An 18,547-nucleotide genomic window follows, 5' to 3' on the forward strand; every position below is an offset into this window, starting at 1 on the left:
AAAAAAATTCTTATTGAATAAGGAATCTTACAAATGAGAAATTTGTTAAGCCTAGTACGAATATAATTCTCTTTTTTCAAATCTTTTTATGTAAAAAATAAAACAATCTGTCAACATTTTAGTTGTTAGATTATACTGCATTAATGAATATTAAGTTAAAAAAATAAAAAATTAATAAGGTAATATCGGTAGGTATTGAAATTACAGTTCATTGAAATTCTCATGTTCCAGAAAGCAATAACATCGTACAAAGGAAGGGGAGCGATCACTAGCTTGTAAGGAAAATGTCTGCAGTTTTAAAAAATGCATTTACCCTTATTAAGATGCTATTGTTTTGATTAAATTAATTTCAGGAAAGGTTTTCACGTAAATTCGTATTCCTTCTCTAATTAATTAACATATGTTCAATGATATTACAGTAATTTTATTACTTTTGCTCCATATTTATTAATTTTTTTAAAATATTAGCTATATTTTTACCATTAAGGATAAAACATAGATAACAGCATGCATATAACAATGGTATGATATGAATTTGTAGTTATTTTCTCGATTCAAATTAATTCGGGAGTGATATGGATAAAGTAGAGCAATTAGTATATTCGTTCTGATTTGTATATGAATGAAGAGCTTGACAAACCTGATTTGAATGTATATGTTTTAAAATCAAAATAAAATTTGCTAAAATACCATTAAATGAGACTTAAAAATGTATTTTAATCAGAATATATGGAAGATAAGTACAATACAAATAATTAATAAGCTCTAAAATGCATAGAAATAAAGAAAATCAAAGAATTAATTTGACAATAAATAAACGTACATTATTTTTACAATTATTTTCCTTATTAGTTTCATGATGATTAATACGATTTTCAAACTTTCGTTATAAAACAATAAAAGTGACATCGATTACTTTCTAAAAAAATGGAACACGTTCTCCTTTTCTTGAATGATATGCGCGAGAAAGCGCGTAGGAAAGGCGGAAACCTTTATGATATGTTTGAAGAATATGATCCAAAACAAACAGGTCTCATATCATTTACAAATTTCCGTAAATTACTCGCAAATATAAACCTCTTTGTCGATGATGAAAAATTCGAATTCATTACAACACCATACTCAGAGGGCACTAACTTCTACTATGCTGTGTTCCTCCATGATATGGAAGATGCAAAAGTCGATAAAACTAATAAAACAATCTCGATTGAAGAGCTTCGTCAATTCGGATCAACATTCCGTGATCAAGGAACTGATGTTGCAGGCTGTTTAAAGCTTTACGATCGTCATCATACTGGAAGAGTTGATCCTCAAGTATTCTTCAGATATGTAAGTAATACTCCACTCGCTCAAAAGATTGCTGCTGAATATATGAACTCAGCAACACGTGAAATTGAGTACATGAGACTAAATCAAGATATTCAAAACGCATTAGCTCAAAAACCACCATCAACACCACGCATTGATTCATCTCAGTTACCAGCATTCTTCCCAGATCTCGCAAAATGGATGAAATCTCAAGCAATCGACCCAGTTCAATTATTAATGCGCTATGATCGCTATAAACGCAGACAAATACCAACAGCACAATTCCTATCAGAAGTTGCAAACTGGGGTGTACCATTGAAGCCTCTACAATTAAATGAACTCGCTGCAGCTTTCGATTATCAAGGACAGTTCGATTATATGGCATTTGCTGACGAAATACAGAAAATACAAACCACACTTACTAAGCCTACATCAGCCAGAAAGCCAGTTATCGATCTAAATGAAATTCTTAATCGTCTTACAGAATTTATTCAAAACAGACGTCCAACACTTGTTGACCAGATCGAAGGCTTTGATATCAGACACAATGGAACAGTTCCTTCTCAAAGATTCTTCAGGGTTCTTACAAATTCCGGATTCAGCCTTACAAACGACGAATGCGGAGTTATTGAGAACGAATTTGGCGATATCAATGGTAATATCGATTATAACAGATTCTTCTCCCAAGTTATGCCGAAATCTGCTCCACAAGCTAACCCAGATGAGATTGTTATCCGTCTCAACAACTTCTTAAAGGCCAATAAAATGCAATTGAAGCCTCGCCTTGAGAGATTCGATAACACAAGAAGCGGAAGTGTTACATTTGCTCAAATGTCAGCCGCTTTCAGAGCAATCGGCTTCGATTTGACAGCACCTGAACAGTCAGCCTTGAAAGCTGCCTACGGACATGGTCCAGAAGGAATTGTTGATTATATCGATTTTTACGATCTTGTAGATCCGAAATTCGAGAAGCCAAAGGAAGAAAAACTCGAACCACTTCCAAGACACGATAGAAATGAAGATGCTTCGATCTCTTTGGCCGCAATGACGAAGATTGCCGCAATTTGTGACAGATATCAACACAACCTCAGTGGAGAGTTCCGCAAATACGACATGAAGAACAACGGCCTTATTTTGCCTGATGCTTTCCGTTGTGTTATCCAAAATCTTCCAATGAGGGTCGAAGACAACGAAACAGAAGTATTGACCAAATTCTATACTTCGGCCGGTGGATACGTTAGCTACGAACAATTCTGCCAGGATATGGTCGATTTCGGTTCAAAACGAATTATGCAGAACCCAAAGATCCAAACGGACCTTCTTGCACAGGAAAAGACCAATTCCCAGAACGTAGACCTCGTCCTCCACAAGCTGAAGATATTCCTGATGAATGGAAGAATTTCTCCTGATACAATTTTCCTTCCTTACGATGCTTCATCATCTGGTCTCATTCCTCGCAGCCGCCTTCAACCAATTCTTGAAGGAATTGGCTTCCCTGGCCTTCCTTCCGACTTCGCAGTTCTTGGAAAAGCATTTGCCGATCCAAGACTCCCAGAGAAGCTGAACTACAAGAAACTATGCCAGGAAATTAATGCTATTAACATTGATCAGAGAGAATTGGCTGAAACAAGGGTAGATAACCTTTCTGAAACTGTTGCTGATGCATCTACTTTGAGAATTAACTGTATGATCAGAGAAAAACTCGCTGAAAGACATAAGAGAGTCAGACAGCCATTCTCTGGTGTTACTTCTCAGTTAATGAGTCAAAGAGATTTTAGAAGATGCATTGAATCATATGGATTGGTTATCAAAGAGGCTGATATGCAGAACATTATGAGAGTTTATAAGAGAAATATGAATGGTGATATCGATTGGAACAGATTCTGCACTGATGTTGAAAATGCAAATGTTATTCATTAATTTGTGCGTGTACCACTCAATTTTTGATTATAATTGTATGGTTTACACGGGTATAATTTTTGGATAATCTTATTTTTTATATTTTTATATCTTCTTGATTGTAATAAAAGGATTTCATGAACTCATACTTTTTATTCAAGTCTCTGATTTCGATCTAATTTAAAATTATTTTTTTAAAAAAAACATATAAAGAATATGAATGCTCTAAATTCAACAAAAAGTAATTATTATTTAAATCATAGTATTTTTATTAAACATACAGTATTCGATATAAAAATCGGAAAATAAATTTGAAATTTGTAACTTCGAACATGAATAAATCTATCTGATTCTTTGCATTCATTGCAGAAGAAATAGAATTTATTGAATCAAGCGCCGAAAAACATTAAATGTAAAAATTAGATTAAAAATAAAATAAATAAATCACTTATACTAATAAGCAGCATTGAGAAGAAGGAATTACATTCATATCCGCTGATCCATTTGTTACTTTTTCGTTGATTTGTTTAACTTCTTCATTTTCTGAACCTTCAATAACAAGATGCATTTCATCTGAGCTCACATCAGGGAGAAGCATATATGGTTCGCTATCTTCATCCTCGCTGTGAGTCTCATTTTGCTCATTTTGAGACATGAAAAATAAAAACTTTTACAATTGTAAAGTATCAAATGCTTATGATTTTATTGAATTCGTGTATCAAGCGCTTAAGATATGAAGCGAAGAGATTATTACCAATAAAATCACAAACATGTGAGAGATCAAACGATTGATAAGACCTTTGATATATGTAATGATTTCAATTCATATTACACTCTAACTTAAATTTGAATTGGCATTTTCGTTTATTCAAGTCAGTTTAAATGAATGGATGTTTTATTATTTGTTTCCCTTTCCATTAATAAAATCAAAAATATATTTATTGAATCCTCGGAAAATTTTCCCATAATATCACCTAAAATTATATTTAATTTTTTAGTCACATTTTACTTCCTCAACCCATCAAAAAATATCTGACATTTATTTTGTGACGTTGGATCATTGAATTTTCCCTTATGAAGTCAGTAAACCATTCAAAATTGAATATTTTACAATATGACGCAGCTACGATGCCAGCTCATAAAGTTCCCCTATTAACAATATTTTTGTCAATTTTTTTTTGATGTATTGTTGATAATTCATATAAGATTAAATTAATTGAGTGAGTATTCAAATAGTGGAAAAACATTACAATCTGTTTCAGCCGCAACAACAAGTGTTGTTATATCTGCTGCATGCACAGTTATTTATGGTTATGATAAAGAAAATTATTGTTTCAAACCTGCAATCAATTCTCTTGAATCATTCTCATTTGAAGATAATCCACAACTGTATTATATCAACAATTATGCATTCTATCAATGCTCAAAATTACAAGCTGTCGATCTTTCTAAATGTAGCAAGCTACAAATTATTGGGAGTTATGCTTTCTGTCAATGCACATCAGTCACAACAGTTCTTCTTCCAGAAGGACTAAAAACAATTTCATCAAATGCATTCAACTCTTTGAAACTGAGTTCGATCAATATTCCATCCACAGTTACAAAAATGGGAGATTTCGCAATTTCTTCTATGCCATCATTGACATCAATAACTTTCTCAAAAGGATCTCGACTTTCTTCGCTAGATTTTAATGTATTTATATGGAACAGTTTATTAGAATTTATAATACCTGAAAGTGTTTCTACACTTTCAGGTGTTGCATTCAGTGGAAGCGCGAATATGAAAAATATTCATGTTGATCCAATGAATCAGTATCTATGGGATAACACAAAAGCAGTTTATAATAAAGACAAGACCATCATTTATTATTGTGCTTCTGCATGTGATGAAAGTTACACAATTCTTGATACAGTTACAACAATAAATCAAGGCTGTTTCATTAATTCAAAGCTTAAAAATATTATTATTCCTCCATCCGTGGTTAGTATTAGTTCATATGCATTCTATTATTGTAGTAATCTTAAACAAATTAATCTTCCTCCAAATATCACCATTTTACGAGGTGGTGCATTTCAAGGAAGTGGTCTAACTTCAATTGAAATTCCTAATCAAGTAAAAATACTTGAAGATGAAGTCTTTTCTAAGTGTGATAATTTAAGAAATATTGTTCTTCCTGAAAATATTACTGATATTGGAGGAAGTGCATTTCCAGATATTCCAGATCTTAATTTAACAATATCTAGTAAATCTTTATATATAGATAAACAACTAATAATATATTCAAATAATAATAAAACAATTTCACAATTCTTAGGTCAAGACTATGATATCATAATTCCATACACAATAACCAGAATTAAGGCGCGGGCTTTTTCTAACAAAATCAAGATTAGTTCAGTGACATTCGATGGAGACTCACAGTTACAATATATTGAATATGCCGCTTTCAGCGGATGTACTAATCTATCTAAATTTTCATTTGGAAAACATATTATTGAAATCGATACGAATGCTTTTGAAAACACAATTCTCAATTCAGCAATTGCTTTCCCTTCATCTTTAACAAAAATTTCAAATTCAGCCTTCATGAATTGTAAAAAGATTCCGTCGATATCATTCTCATCATCATCGAGCTTACAGATTTTTGATAGTGCATTTGAGAATTGTATATCTATCTCATCGATAATATTTATCACCAATCCAGAAACAACATTAGGTGCATCATGTTTCAGCAACTTGAAATCTTTGAACAGCATCCAGATTTCAAACAACATCAAATCAGTTGGAAGTGCATGTTTTTCTAACAGCGGTCTTAGTCGTGTTGACTTTTCTAACAACAATATATCATTTGATTCACTCTCACCATCTATATTCAGAGGCTGTATCAACATCCGATCTTTCACAATTCCATCTAACTGCATCACCATTGGGACTAGTGCACTTTCAGGCACATCTATTGAACATCTCGACATTCCAGACAGCGTCGAAACATTTGATGGTTATTGCTTCTCATTCTGCACAAATCTTGTCTCTATCAACATCAAAAACAGCAGTCACCTTCAAAACATCCGTCTTGGTGTATTCCAAGGATGCACCAACTTCGCTACAATCAACGAGTTTGTCTCATCCAACTTTGTTTGCGAGAGTGGTGCTCTGTACAGCAGTGATCACAGCCGTATGCATGTATATCCTCCTGCATCAACACGTAGCTACTTCTATCTTCTTGAGGGTGTTGTTTCTATCGAAGACAGTGCATTCATCGGTTGCACACATCTTCAATCAGTTCTTCTTCCAGAGAAAAGTCTTGTCAAAATTGGACAGAGTTCATTCGAAGGATGCATCAATCTTTGTCACATCACAATTCCATCCAGCATTATCTCTATTGGTGAGAATGCATTCCTTAACTGTCACAGTCTTAACTGCGGTGCACTCATTCAGAACAAAGAAAGCAAGACATTCATCCGACTTCTTAAGCAGAGTGGTCTTGACATTTCACAATCTCTATACTGCTCCGACTTTTCATGCAAAGCTAACATTCACTCTAATTTTCATCTTATCATCACCGAAATTGCTGTTATGATTTTAATGTGAAAATAAACAATTATTTTTTTAATTATTTCTGAACAAGTGGTAATTATAGCTTATCAACAAGATATTATGGCTATTCTTCTAAAAAAAATTATCATTTTCGTCTGACGAAAATGATAATTTTGTCACTTTTCTAGACGAAAATAATAATCCTTATATCTGAAAACTAAGTCAAATTTGTTATCAATAAATGATGGATTAAAGTAACTGTATCAGAACAAAGAGAATCTTCTTGAAGACAATCTCTTTCAATATGGTACAAAAATGTTAATGTATTCAACAAATTGTTCATTTGGAATTGAATTTCTAAATGTTATGGAATTATTTGTATATAATTATATTATCTTTTCGTAAATCAAAGTCGATGGTAATAGGTCTGATTTGGCTTTCTAGTTGGTCCTTAAACTATTTACTATGTTTAGGAGGTATTGAAGGTTGATCAGAAAATAAATGAGAAAAAGTAATATTTGGGATGTGAATAGAATCTTTTTTATTTCTGATTTTAATTTCACATAAAAATGAAGAATATAAATTAGGAAGAATGATTTCTGTCATTGACATTGAACTCAGAATAATATCTCCATTTGTTGGAAAAGTATTATCTTCAAAATGGCATTCGTTTGCAGTAGGTGATCCTGACCAAATATTAAATAATTTAGAAGCATTGTTTCCTTTGAAGAAACATTGACTTACTGAAAGTGTAGCAGAATCAGAAAGATAGAAAATTCCACCACTTGAAACTTTGTTATCAATAACATTACAAAAATAGAAATCTTGTGTTTTAGATCTATGACAAAAACAACATTGTTCATTTGATGAAATATTATCGAAATTACTAAATTCTGTTGTTGAAAGAGAAGATGATCTAAAAATATGAAATGCTGCATTATTACCTAGTTTTGAATCAGAGATATTTATTGATGAAAATAGATGAAATCCACAAGCATGACCTAAAACCGATTGAAATCCTGTATTTTGAGTGAATGATGATTCAATAACAAAATTCTTGTGGCTATCATCACTTGTCACCCAAATACATGAATGAGATCCTAGTCCAGGAGATTTATTTTGTGTCTTAGATTCATAACTACAGACTTTGTATTGAACAAATGATCCTTTTGATTCCATATATATGGATCCTCCACTACTTGTAGAGGAACAGTTAAAAAAAGAAGAAGTTGAAACAAGAACTTTTGTGTGATCATTTGGATTAGAGATTCGAATGACACCTTGTTGGCTAAAATTTTCGAAAAAAACGTAACCAACAAAGACGTTGCTGTTTTCAGTGACTGTTCGACTTGTATTAACATGTGTGTCAATAGATGGATCATAGAAATCTTCCCATGTATAGTTTGAAGGTTCTGAGAAATGAAAGCATGAATCTCTTCTTCTTTGCCCGAAATTCTCCTCTTTTTCTTCTTCAAACAAATATAATTTTCAATAGTTTGCAAAAAAAAAACTTATTTCGCTATGAATATATTGTCTTGTACAAGTTAATATCATATATTAGAATTTGTTCTCAAAAATAAGCTTGAAGAAGGAAAATCAAACCTTGTTAAACGGTGGGGACGACGCGACAATATTTGGGACAATCTTGGTGAAAACAACGATTTACGCCTTGTTCAAGAGACAGAACAGTGGGATAGTGAAGTTGAAAAAAAGAAGAAAGCATTATTAAACGCATCACGAGGTTTAATTCGATCATTAGTATTAATTTTAGATTTATCAACAAACGGATTAGAAATGCGTCTATTTAATCAAAACCGAATGAAGTTAATTCAAGATCAAACAATTGACTTCATTAATGACTTTTTTGTACAAAATCCATTATCCCAACTCTCAATTCTAGCAACATATGAATCTACATGCCGCATTTTAACACCTCTTTCCTGCAATGTTCAAGATCACGTCAAAAAAATCAAAAGTTTATCATTAGAAGACCATGGTGGTGAACCATCTCTTGAAAGCTCACTCTCTATTGCTACAGCAATTCTCGGAAATGGTGAAAAGAACCCTGGTCTTGCGCAAATCTCAACAACCAAAGAAGTTCTAATTGTTTACGGCTCACTAACTACATGTGATAACTCCCCGATCTACAAAACTCTCAATTTAGTCAGAGATTCCAAAATTAAAGTATCAATCATCGGTCTCGGCGCAAAAGTCTTTGTTCTTCTAAATTCACAGTTATTCCAGATTATTACCTTCGTGAAGCAAAACAGAGCAACGCAGAAATTGTTCAAACTCTCTTTGATCATAAAGTTCCAATGAAAACCGAACATAGCAGCAACCTCAAAAATGCATTATTTTGGTCAGCTGTTCGAGGAAACCAAGAAATCATTCATCTTTTACTTGAACATGGTTATAAAAAGCTTTCACTTAATGATGAAGACATTACGACATATCATATTCAACCATATTTTGTTCAATTAATTAGTAAATAGAATATAATATTAAAGTACATTTTTGAGCATAACCATGTTATTCCAAAAAAATTATGGAATATTAAAATATAATAATGCAAATACATGTTAATATTCATTTTTCAATATTGATTCTCATTTGATGATTTAAAGATCAAAAGTTTTAACGATGTTGTTATTCCTCCACAACTTGAACTGTTAGTTCAGGCACAGGATCCTTGTTTTAACTTAAACGAAGAAAGGATCTTCGAAATACAAGACGATGATTGATCCTTCGAAATACAAGACGATGATTAGCAAGTTAGAAAAAGATAAATACAGTTAAAAAACCTTAAACATTTAATTTGTGAAAAAAAATTATTAATTTTCGTATTTCTTTGATAATTCTTCGAGTTGATCGCATATCCAGTCGATATCATCGGAAGAAAGACCTTGGTGAAGACCAATAAGAATTCCACCGGCGAAAACCTTTTCTGTGTTCACGAAAGTTGCTGGATCGATATTCGGGAACATTTTAGCGTAGAAAGGCTGTCTTAGGATATTTCCAGCCATGCAGAGTCTTGTTTGAATTCCTCTGGCCTCTAATTGCTCGACAATCTCGTATCTGTGAGATTTGCAGATTAAAGCCATGGAAAGCCAAAGAGCTTCATGGTTTAGAGGTAGCTCGTAGAATGTGCTGTTTCCAAGCCTCATCCAGTAGTGTTCGAAGTTTTGCATTCTGCATTCCTTGAATTGTTCGAATCTGAGAGAGTTCTTGTAGCCAAACTCCGCGCAATAGTAAGGAGCTGTAAAATCAAGTGAATCGTTTCTCATTTTGAGTAATTTCTGATAATCGTCGTAATTATTTGTGAAAACCATGCCTCCGCAGCCACCAGCGCTAATAACATGGGATGCATAGAAGGAAACAGTTGCAAATTCGGCATCACATGTTGTAATTGTATCACAAGCGTCTTCAATTAAAATTACATGCTTGTATTGCTCTCCGAGTGCTTTTCTCAATCCAATGAAGTCGAATTTATCACCAACAAGGTCTGGAATTAATACAGCTTTTGTCTTTGGAGTAACTTTTTCCATAACTTGCTGAATTGATGGAACATATCTTCCTGCATCAATATCACAGAATATTGGTGTTGCACCCAAGAAAATTATAGGTGAAACAGTTGTTGGAAATGTGCAGGCAGGTGTAATTACTTCATCGCCTGGTTTAAAATCGGCACACATGCAAGCAATCAAGTTTGCAGAACTTCCTGAGTTTACAAAGACACCATACTTTGCATTAAAAAGTTCGGAAACACGTTTTTCGAATTTTTCGATAATTTTTTGTTGTTCTTCAGGTGTTGCTTTGAGGATTTCGGTTACAGCTCTGATTTCTGGCTCTCCATATGACTGAAACATATTTGGAGAGTAATACATCTTTTTCTGAGTTGCTGACATTTTGAATTTGTCACTTTTCAATTCACACCAATTTCTCCAAAATAATTTCAAGCTTCAAGGACAGTATAATACGATTTTCATTCTTATGTGAATATATTTTGTCATGCCAAAATGATGATAACATGCTTTCTTTATGAAATCAAATCTCTATTAATGGAATTTAATGATACTTATTAAATGTGATGCAATCACATAAGCATATTTTGGAGTTTTCTCACTAATATGCATATGTATTTCTATTTGTGAATTATCATTTTTCAAATTCATGTTCAGCAATCAAGACTCTTTCAATAACATTTCAAATCAATTACATTACATCTAATGTCATAATAATACTTCGAAAATGAATCCATATTCATATCAAATTTTGTTTTCTTCATCGATTCTTTTATTAGTATGTACAAACTGGAATTTAGATTGCAAATACAGTATAGACAATAACTCAAATACCCTTGCATAGCTTATTCCTATTATCAAAATTATATTTTTCAATTTTCCATTTAATGATCCAATATTAACATAACTTTCATATAAAAGTAATGTAAAGTTATTGATTGTATTTTAAGTTGTTGTACAACACTTAATTTTTTGTATATTTTTTTTAATTTCTATTTAAGTAAAACATTCAGTAGATAATGCTAAAATACAAAATTAATTTAAATGATTACGCTGATTTCTTTCTGCGCTTTGGTGTTTCTTTCATCTTTTCCTTTTCAGGTTTTTCTTCTTCTTCCTCTTCTTCCTTTTCTTCATTTTCATCTTCATCCTCATCATCAGAAACATCATTAAGACCAGTGTCAGAAATTTCTATGTCATCATCATCCGAAGATACTGGTGCGAAAAGTGGAATATCATCACTTTCTGGTTTTATATCATTAACTTCTATTGGCGGTGGTTTTGGAAGAACTAATGATGCATATATCTGATCTGGTCGTTGGATCTCTGACTGAGAACAGCAAAGTCCCATATTTCTGTTTATTGTCACTTTTAGAAATTATCTCTTTGTTTATTTGCAACTCGCTTGCTGTCGTTTTATTGCTCCATTTCAATATGATCATGAAGTATGAACAGTTTAATGCACATTACCTAATTACAGCAGCCTTGAAAACTATAGTTTATTTGGAATTCGGTAATAAGACATAATTTCTTTGTTAACTCAAAATTGAATAGTTTACATAATTTTTCATCCATCTCAGTGATTTTTGACATTTTATCTAAACTTTGAGTCAATTCATTCTAATTTTCTTATGTAACTGCATCAAAGCACCCATAAATTTGATATTAGCATTTAAATTCTGATTTATTATGATTTTTGTTTCCTTATTAAAGTTTATAGAGAATAATATATATTCATAACCCAAACTTAAGCTTAATGTATCAATACAAACTATAAAAAAGTTTGAAAAAAACTAATTTTAATATTTTTATAACTTTATTCAAAAAGTCCAGAAAGGGAATCAACCTCTGGAATGTTTTTGGATGAAAGCTCAACTTGAAGTGATTGTAACTCGATCAAAGACTTAGCAGAAAATTGAACAGATTTTTCATGCAATTTAACCATTAATTTGCAGAATAAACGAATCTTTGGCTTCAATACATTAACATCTTTTATTGATGTCAATGATCCAACCTGTTTAACAATATATTTTTCTAAGAAATTTTGTGGCGGCGTCATTTTTGTTAAAATATGCTTGACACCAACACAAATAGCTTCAGATATATCCTGATCAATAAATCTATCATAAATTTTCGGGTCTTTTCTCGATAATTCGGCCAACATAACACCTCCTATTCTTGGATTAACTTCCATCATCCTTTCTGCATCTTCAACTTTATAGTTTGTATTATTAAAATAGGGTTTATCTTCAGACATCTGTTCTATAACGCAATCTTCTTGCCATTCTGTTAATTGCTTCTCTTTAGCTACATCCATCAGTGATTTAGCTGCTGTAGATTTATTAATAGATAGTTCTTCATCAAATAGATATTGTTTTTGCGATAAACTGATAATTGTCGAAAATTGTAACTCATCTGATGAAATTGGTGATAAATCTGGTATTGTTCGCATGAAAGGAACTTCAAAATCTGACCAAAGAGATGGCTCAACGAGTAATTCTTTTAATAATTGGTGTTGCGTAATTTGTTGTACTTTTGCATCGGCTTTTGCTACAATAATTGAGGAAGTACGAGTAAGAGTCTGCAAAGGAGTACCTACGAGATCTGGAGTGCTTGAAGATTCCATTGAAAAGTTTGATTCTAAAATTTCACTGGCAGTATGTTCTCCGATATCATCCATTTCGCTTGATGATAAAATACCTCCGATAATATCGCCGAGTTTTGGTGAAAATAATGGGGAATTCGTTTGAATAGAGTGAAATACTGTTCTAAGTACATAACTAAGTGGGTTAATGGCCATTGATATATCTTCGAATGCTTTGTAAATAAGCCATACAACAATAATTTGTTGTGATGGTTCAAAAATTCCGTCCATTAAAAGATTTGATAAAATTGTTAGTATAGCCAATGGATTTTTATCATTAAATTTCGATGTAAACGAATCAGATAGTTTGCATAGCTGCTCGCTATCATTTGATATTATTGAAATTATCTGTTCCGCATCATCTTTTGATATCATTCTAAACTTTTTTTTCTAGACTCGACTTCTTTAGAGTGTAAAAATTTTTTATTAGTTTTATATCAATTTCGTTCTGTATTTAAATATAGCTAATTTTCCAAACATAATCACTCAACAAATCCTTTTAGCAATAAATTTTGGATTTAGTTTTCAATATGAAAAACTAACTATACATCATCTTAAGATTATCATTTATCAATAACGAAGATTACTGAGGTTATTCAAAATTTTTTTAGGAATGAATCTTATTTCAAGGAGGTTGAGGGATTTTTTTAGACTTTACCTTGAAATCAGAATTCGCCTGAAAAAGTCTAATGTTGTTTACAAGGTTATTTCGACAGTCTTCGTTTTTATTCAGATGTCTGCAATTGCATTATTATCTGGACAACCTACAAACCTAATGGGTATTGATATGGTTCAAGAACCAAAACAAGGCTTCCTAAATTTCCTTCTTTTCATTCCATGGTACTTTGATGTGAAATATGCATGTTTTGATTCCGTTTTTGTCCTAATGATACAACTCATTTGGCTAACAATTACATTAAATGCCTACAAGAGGTTGAAAAATCGTAAAACATTACGTACATATCACTTAGTCGCGATTGTAGTTTTACAACAATCCTTAGTTAACATTTTTTCAATCCCGCTCTACTTCAGAATCGCTTTAAATGTAGATTGTATATTAAATCACTACCAGCATATCTACATAATTTCCTTAGTTATCAGTTCAATTTCAACACTTTTTAATCTATTCATTGCTTTTGTTCATTCAGTGTTCCTTGAACCATTTGACTTGGTAGAGAGAAGTTCTTTCGATCTTTACGATGGAAAAAACAGATTAGTTTTTCATATAATCAATTTATTTAACGTTTTCATGAGTTTTTACCTTCCATACGTTACATCAGAAGTACAGAAATGCATATTCTATTTCCTTTTACTCTCACTTTCAATCTTCGACCTTTATATTCGAGTTTTACCTTTTACTTACGTTTCATGGCTCGTTAAATACATCCAGAACGCAATCAACTTTGTCATACCATTCTGCATCACGGCGAGGATCCTTTTGAATCTCAGTTTCTTCTTTACATGTCTTGTTTATTTCGCTTGTTTGATATTGTATGCCATCATTTTCTGGGTCGCTCATTTCTTCTTGAACCAGAAGGCTTCACATTTACTCACAAATTTCGCAACAAATGGAGGTATTGACCAAATTTTCTTTGGATCTTTCTTTACACCGTTCAACTTCGTTTCTTTGCTGCGCAAAATCTCGAAGATGAACCCAAGCCCAGAAATATTCCAGTCTCTCATGCAAATGCAGTCTTCAATCAACCGTCGTGGCTCAAATTTGATTGAAATATGTAGATTCTTGGGATTATTCCCTTCAAGACGTAATGAAATGATTGCTGAAATCGATAGGACTGATTCTAACTCACTTCACAACCAATTTATTTTATATTGTATAAGAGAAAGGTTAAACTCACTTATTTTGGTATCATCACCCGAAGAAAGGCGTAGTTTAGGCAGATTCAGATTCCAATATGTTGAAACAATGAAGAGATACTGGGAATCTCGAAGAGATCAGAAACATTTCAGGAGTTTTATCGAATTAATCAACGGATACGTGTTAGGTTTGGAGTTATTAAGTGAAGCGCCAGCACTATTAAGAAGATTCCCATTCGATTCGAGCGTCAGAAGGCTCTATATCGAATGTTTGTATCTGACGGGTGGAGATTCAATGGAAATTCAGAACCAACAGAATATTTTGAATGAGCTCTCAGAAACACCGCCCAACATTACAGATCCTATTTTACATTCAGCAATTCGATATCACCCACATGTTATGAGCTATTTAAGTGCAGAAGAATTGCAAAGATGTTCAAGTTCCACACAAATGAGGTCAAAGAAAGCTCCAAAGATGGAAAGACCCGCATGGTCGTACTTAGCCAACCTCAGGTCGAACTATATTCCTGGAGTTGTTGCGATGTACGCATTACCTTTGATTGCATTATTTATTTTGTCATTGAGAATTGTTTTTAGAGAAATGGATGCATCGAAACTCTCATTTAGAATCGATAACCTAACAACCGATGTAGTTTTCGACTTCTCATTCGCAAGTGCATCAATGTTTATTCAATTCTCCATCAATGACACATTTACATCCGGTAATTTCTCATTATCTCAGTCCACAAACGAGAGTGAATGTCAAATTGTCTTGTTTGACTGCGTTTTGCACTTAACGACGTATTATTCTTATCTTGGCCAGATCAGAGGTATTGTTACGTTCATGGTTCCTGTTGTTACAACGTTCTTCCACAACATATTGAACAACACGAACACTTATTGTTCAGTTCTTCACAAGTTCACTGAATTTCCACGAAATTACAGTTTGTATTCATTTGATTCTCCTACGAGTGCATTATCTAACACGTGGAATGTCCTTGAAGAACAGCAGCGACTCTTTACAAACCATTATATTTTGTACGAGTTCTTAGTTGTTTTCTTCGGTCTTATTTTCATTGGTGTTTCTCTTTTCAGTTTGAACATTTATATCAAAGCAAATCGTATGCTTAAACATTATAAACATTATTTCGACTATTTGGCATCGGATGAACGATATCAGTTATTCATGGAAGGTCGTGGTGAAGAAGCGTGGGAATTAATTCGAACATACATCCCAGTTTCATCATCGGATGATCCATCTAATGCACAAATTCCTCCTATGCAACTTCCTTCACAAAACACAGTTTTACAACCACAAAATCTTCCAAATGTCCATACAACGACACCTATTTTACCTCCTAAAGTCAAGATCGAACCAGAAGTCACACAAGAATTACAACATTCAGATACAGATGGAGAAGAATTGAGTGATTTGGTTAGAATCGAACCAAATGATAATGAAATTGATCCATTGTCAGCTCCTCTTAAACGATCACGTGGATATTTCTTTGTATTTGGTTCTGCATGTATTATGTGGCTTTCTATTTTTGTTGTTGTTGTTTTCATTGGCATTGCACATTGGACACGCATGAAGACATTGTATGATCGATCAAAAGACTTGATGCTGACATTTTCTCTCACTAGAACATCATTAATTTTGCAGAATGAGATTTGCAAAGCAATTTTAGGAGAAAATTATAATTCTTCTTTAATTTTAGAACTCAGTAACACTATTGAACAGTCCAATCACACAATCACTAGTTTCTACAAAGATAACATCACAGATCACGAAGGAAATGTCATCGGAACACTTAAAAACTTTGTTCATTTAGTTACAGACAACATCAACAAATATTCTACATCATTTTGGTGTCTCACATTTCTTCCTCAGTTCTTCGAATTCACACGTGAATGTACATTACACGCTTATGAATTTGAACGAGGTTCTATCATCTCAGTTAAAGATTCTAACATCGCATCATTCATTGCTGACATTGTTTTGTTCATTTTAATATCTCTTGCTCTTTCTATTTACGCATCTGCTTTATCAGCACAGATTCTTTCTAAGATGTTCCCATTCCCAACATCACTTATTGAGTTGTCTAGTTCCATTTCCAAGGAATCACATAATGACGAAGAAGACCATCTTCCTGACAACGCATTAATTGTCCGAAGTGTTTCAGAGACAGGCCAGATATACTCTGTTTCACAGAACAGCTCAATCCTTCTTGGAAAGAGATCTGACACACTCATTGACATTCCTTTCAGCGAAGTATTCAGTCGTGAAGACGGACAAGTTCCTCTTGTCAGCACAGTTGACAAGAAACAAGACAAGCGAACATTCATGATCCAACGAACAACTGTTGGTCGAATTGTTCTTAGTGTTTTAGTTGATGATTCTACACGTGTTATGTCAGGCAACACTAAAGAATCAACTCCAACAACACAGTTAGTTGGATACGTTCCTATCTACTTTGCAGAGCGATTTGCATCAGAGAACTCTAGTAAGATGCCAATCGAATGTTGCTACTATCTTTTCATGCGTCACAATGTCACAGACCAGAAATCAATCGAACGATTCTATGGCAACTTCTCTATGATGGTCAGCCACTTCTCTAAGTTGCGATGCATCCACATGGATGGTTCTATCATCACATGCGTCCTTACTAAAGACTTGAATGTCGAAGAGATTGTTCTTATTGCACGCGAAGTTATTTCTAAGATCGGTGACCAACTTTTCTGCATGAGTTTGCGATACATCGAATATACAGATTTCGAACTTGTTGTTGATGTCGAACCATACATCCAGTCACTCACACCATTCTTCAGTGAATGCGAAGATTCACTTTACGAACAGCCACAAGACACTATCTCATTTTCTCACGAACTTAACTCTACCAAATGGGCTAAATCAGAAGAATACGGTGACCTTGAGATCATGAACATGAGCTCATTCTGGATTTCATCTATCAAAGTCCTTTCTAACTAATCATAATAAACAATGTTTGTATAAATATTTTTCAAACCTTGTATTATTTTTTTTCGTGTTATATTTGGGTCACTTTTAGTTGTATTTTGTTGTAGTGATGCCCAAGTAAGATATATTGACTGCTCGTCAAAGATCCAATTTTTCTGAGTTCTTTTATTATGCTAAATTTGGCAATAGTCAGCATTCTCAGTCTAATCATTAGGGATGAAATCTCAAATTTGAGCATTTAACTGCTCAAGGCGAATACTAGTGAAAAAAATTCTCAGCTCAAAGTGCTTACAGTTATTTGCAGAGTAGTTAATGATACTTCTCAAAATAGTGTAACACTTTCATTAAATCAATGTTTCTTCAAAAGAAATACAGCTCCCAGTCTATTTTGTATTGAGTCATGTAGTGTTTTTCAGTCGGAATAAAATAACTTGCTTTTATTTATTTTGGAGGAATAGAAGGTTCATCAGGTGGTTATCTATATAGAATAATATATTATTTTTGATAGTAAACTATGACTGATTTCTAATTTTGGAATATATACTTCTTTTCTATATCTTTGAAAAATAGTTATATGATTTTGCTGTATAATTGATATATTTTAGTAGAAAAATTATAGAATAACAAAAATAAAAAGGTTTTATCGATTTATAACACAGTGAAAATGATTTATTTCTCTCTAAATTATAAATTTTCAAAAAAATTAACCTCATTTTTCCAAAAAAATCGAAAATTAAAAAACCATTATCATTTTCTAAAATGGAAAAGATTTGGAGAAATTCACCAAAGAGAACTTCATTCTAGGTGTCCAAAGAAATTGCTATCAGTCAAAAAAACCTCGAAAA

General features: G+C 32.8%; 8 protein-coding genes across 8 annotated transcripts; 4 read left to right on the forward strand and 4 right to left on the reverse strand.

Moving 5' to 3' along the window:
* Window positions 1-927: 927 nt before the first annotated feature.
* TVAGG3_0405700 (EF-Hand calcium-binding domain-containing protein 6-related family) lies at window positions 928-3,228 on the forward strand (the record flags this gene model as incomplete). Its single annotated transcript, XM_001312003.1, has 1 exon — window positions 928-3,228. The coding sequence occupies one exon, from the start codon at window positions 928-930 to the stop codon at window positions 3,226-3,228; it is 2,301 nt and encodes a 766-aa protein (XP_001312004.1).
* A 279-nt stretch (window positions 3,229-3,507) lies between these two features.
* TVAGG3_0405710 (uncharacterized protein) lies at window positions 3,508-3,869 on the reverse strand (the record flags this gene model as incomplete). The annotated part of the gene is made up of 1 exon (XM_001312004.1): window positions 3,656-3,862. One exon carries the CDS (start codon window positions 3,860-3,862, stop codon window positions 3,656-3,658), a length of 207 nt encoding a protein of 68 aa, XP_001312005.1.
* Window positions 3,870-4,813: 944 nt separating this feature from the next.
* Window positions 4,814-6,799, forward strand: TVAGG3_0405720 (regulation of response to stimulus; the record flags this gene model as incomplete). Its single annotated transcript, XM_001312005.1, has 1 exon — window positions 4,814-6,799. One exon carries the CDS (start codon window positions 4,814-4,816, stop codon window positions 6,797-6,799), a length of 1,986 nt encoding a protein of 661 aa, XP_001312006.1.
* A 1,217-nt stretch (window positions 6,800-8,016) lies between these two features.
* On the forward strand, window positions 8,017-9,196 carry TVAGG3_0405730 (nucleotide-excision repair; the record flags this gene model as incomplete). The annotated part of the gene is made up of 1 exon (XM_001312006.1): window positions 8,564-9,064. The coding sequence occupies one exon, from the start codon at window positions 8,564-8,566 to the stop codon at window positions 9,062-9,064; it is 501 nt and encodes a 166-aa protein (XP_001312007.1).
* A 350-nt stretch (window positions 9,197-9,546) lies between these two features.
* On the reverse strand, window positions 9,547-10,650 carry TVAGG3_0405740 (DegT/DnrJ/EryC1/StrS aminotransferase family; the record flags this gene model as incomplete). Its single annotated transcript, XM_001312007.2, has 1 exon — window positions 9,577-10,650. One exon carries the CDS (start codon window positions 10,648-10,650, stop codon window positions 9,577-9,579), a length of 1,074 nt encoding a protein of 357 aa, XP_001312008.1.
* A 390-nt stretch (window positions 10,651-11,040) lies between these two features.
* TVAGG3_0405750 (uncharacterized protein) lies at window positions 11,041-11,624 on the reverse strand (the record flags this gene model as incomplete). Its single annotated transcript, XM_001312008.1, has 1 exon — window positions 11,315-11,617. One exon carries the CDS (start codon window positions 11,615-11,617, stop codon window positions 11,315-11,317), a length of 303 nt encoding a protein of 100 aa, XP_001312009.1.
* A 458-nt stretch (window positions 11,625-12,082) lies between these two features.
* On the reverse strand, window positions 12,083-13,306 carry TVAGG3_0405760 (gene silencing by RNA; the record flags this gene model as incomplete). Its single annotated transcript, XM_001312009.1, has 1 exon — window positions 12,083-13,141. One exon carries the CDS (start codon window positions 13,139-13,141, stop codon window positions 12,083-12,085), a length of 1,059 nt encoding a protein of 352 aa, XP_001312010.1.
* Window positions 13,307-13,396: 90 nt separating this feature from the next.
* Window positions 13,397-17,903, forward strand: TVAGG3_0405770 (uncharacterized protein; the record flags this gene model as incomplete). The annotated part of the gene is made up of 1 exon (XM_001312010.1): window positions 13,644-17,714. One exon carries the CDS (start codon window positions 13,644-13,646, stop codon window positions 17,712-17,714), a length of 4,071 nt encoding a protein of 1,356 aa, XP_001312011.1.
* Between the last annotated feature and the right edge of the window lie 644 nt (window positions 17,904-18,547).

Source organism: Trichomonas vaginalis, chromosome V (genome assembly GCF_026262505.1).
Source record: "Trichomonas vaginalis G3 chromosome V, whole genome shotgun sequence".
NCBI classification, from domain to species: domain Eukaryota; phylum Parabasalia; order Trichomonadida; family Trichomonadidae; genus Trichomonas; species Trichomonas vaginalis.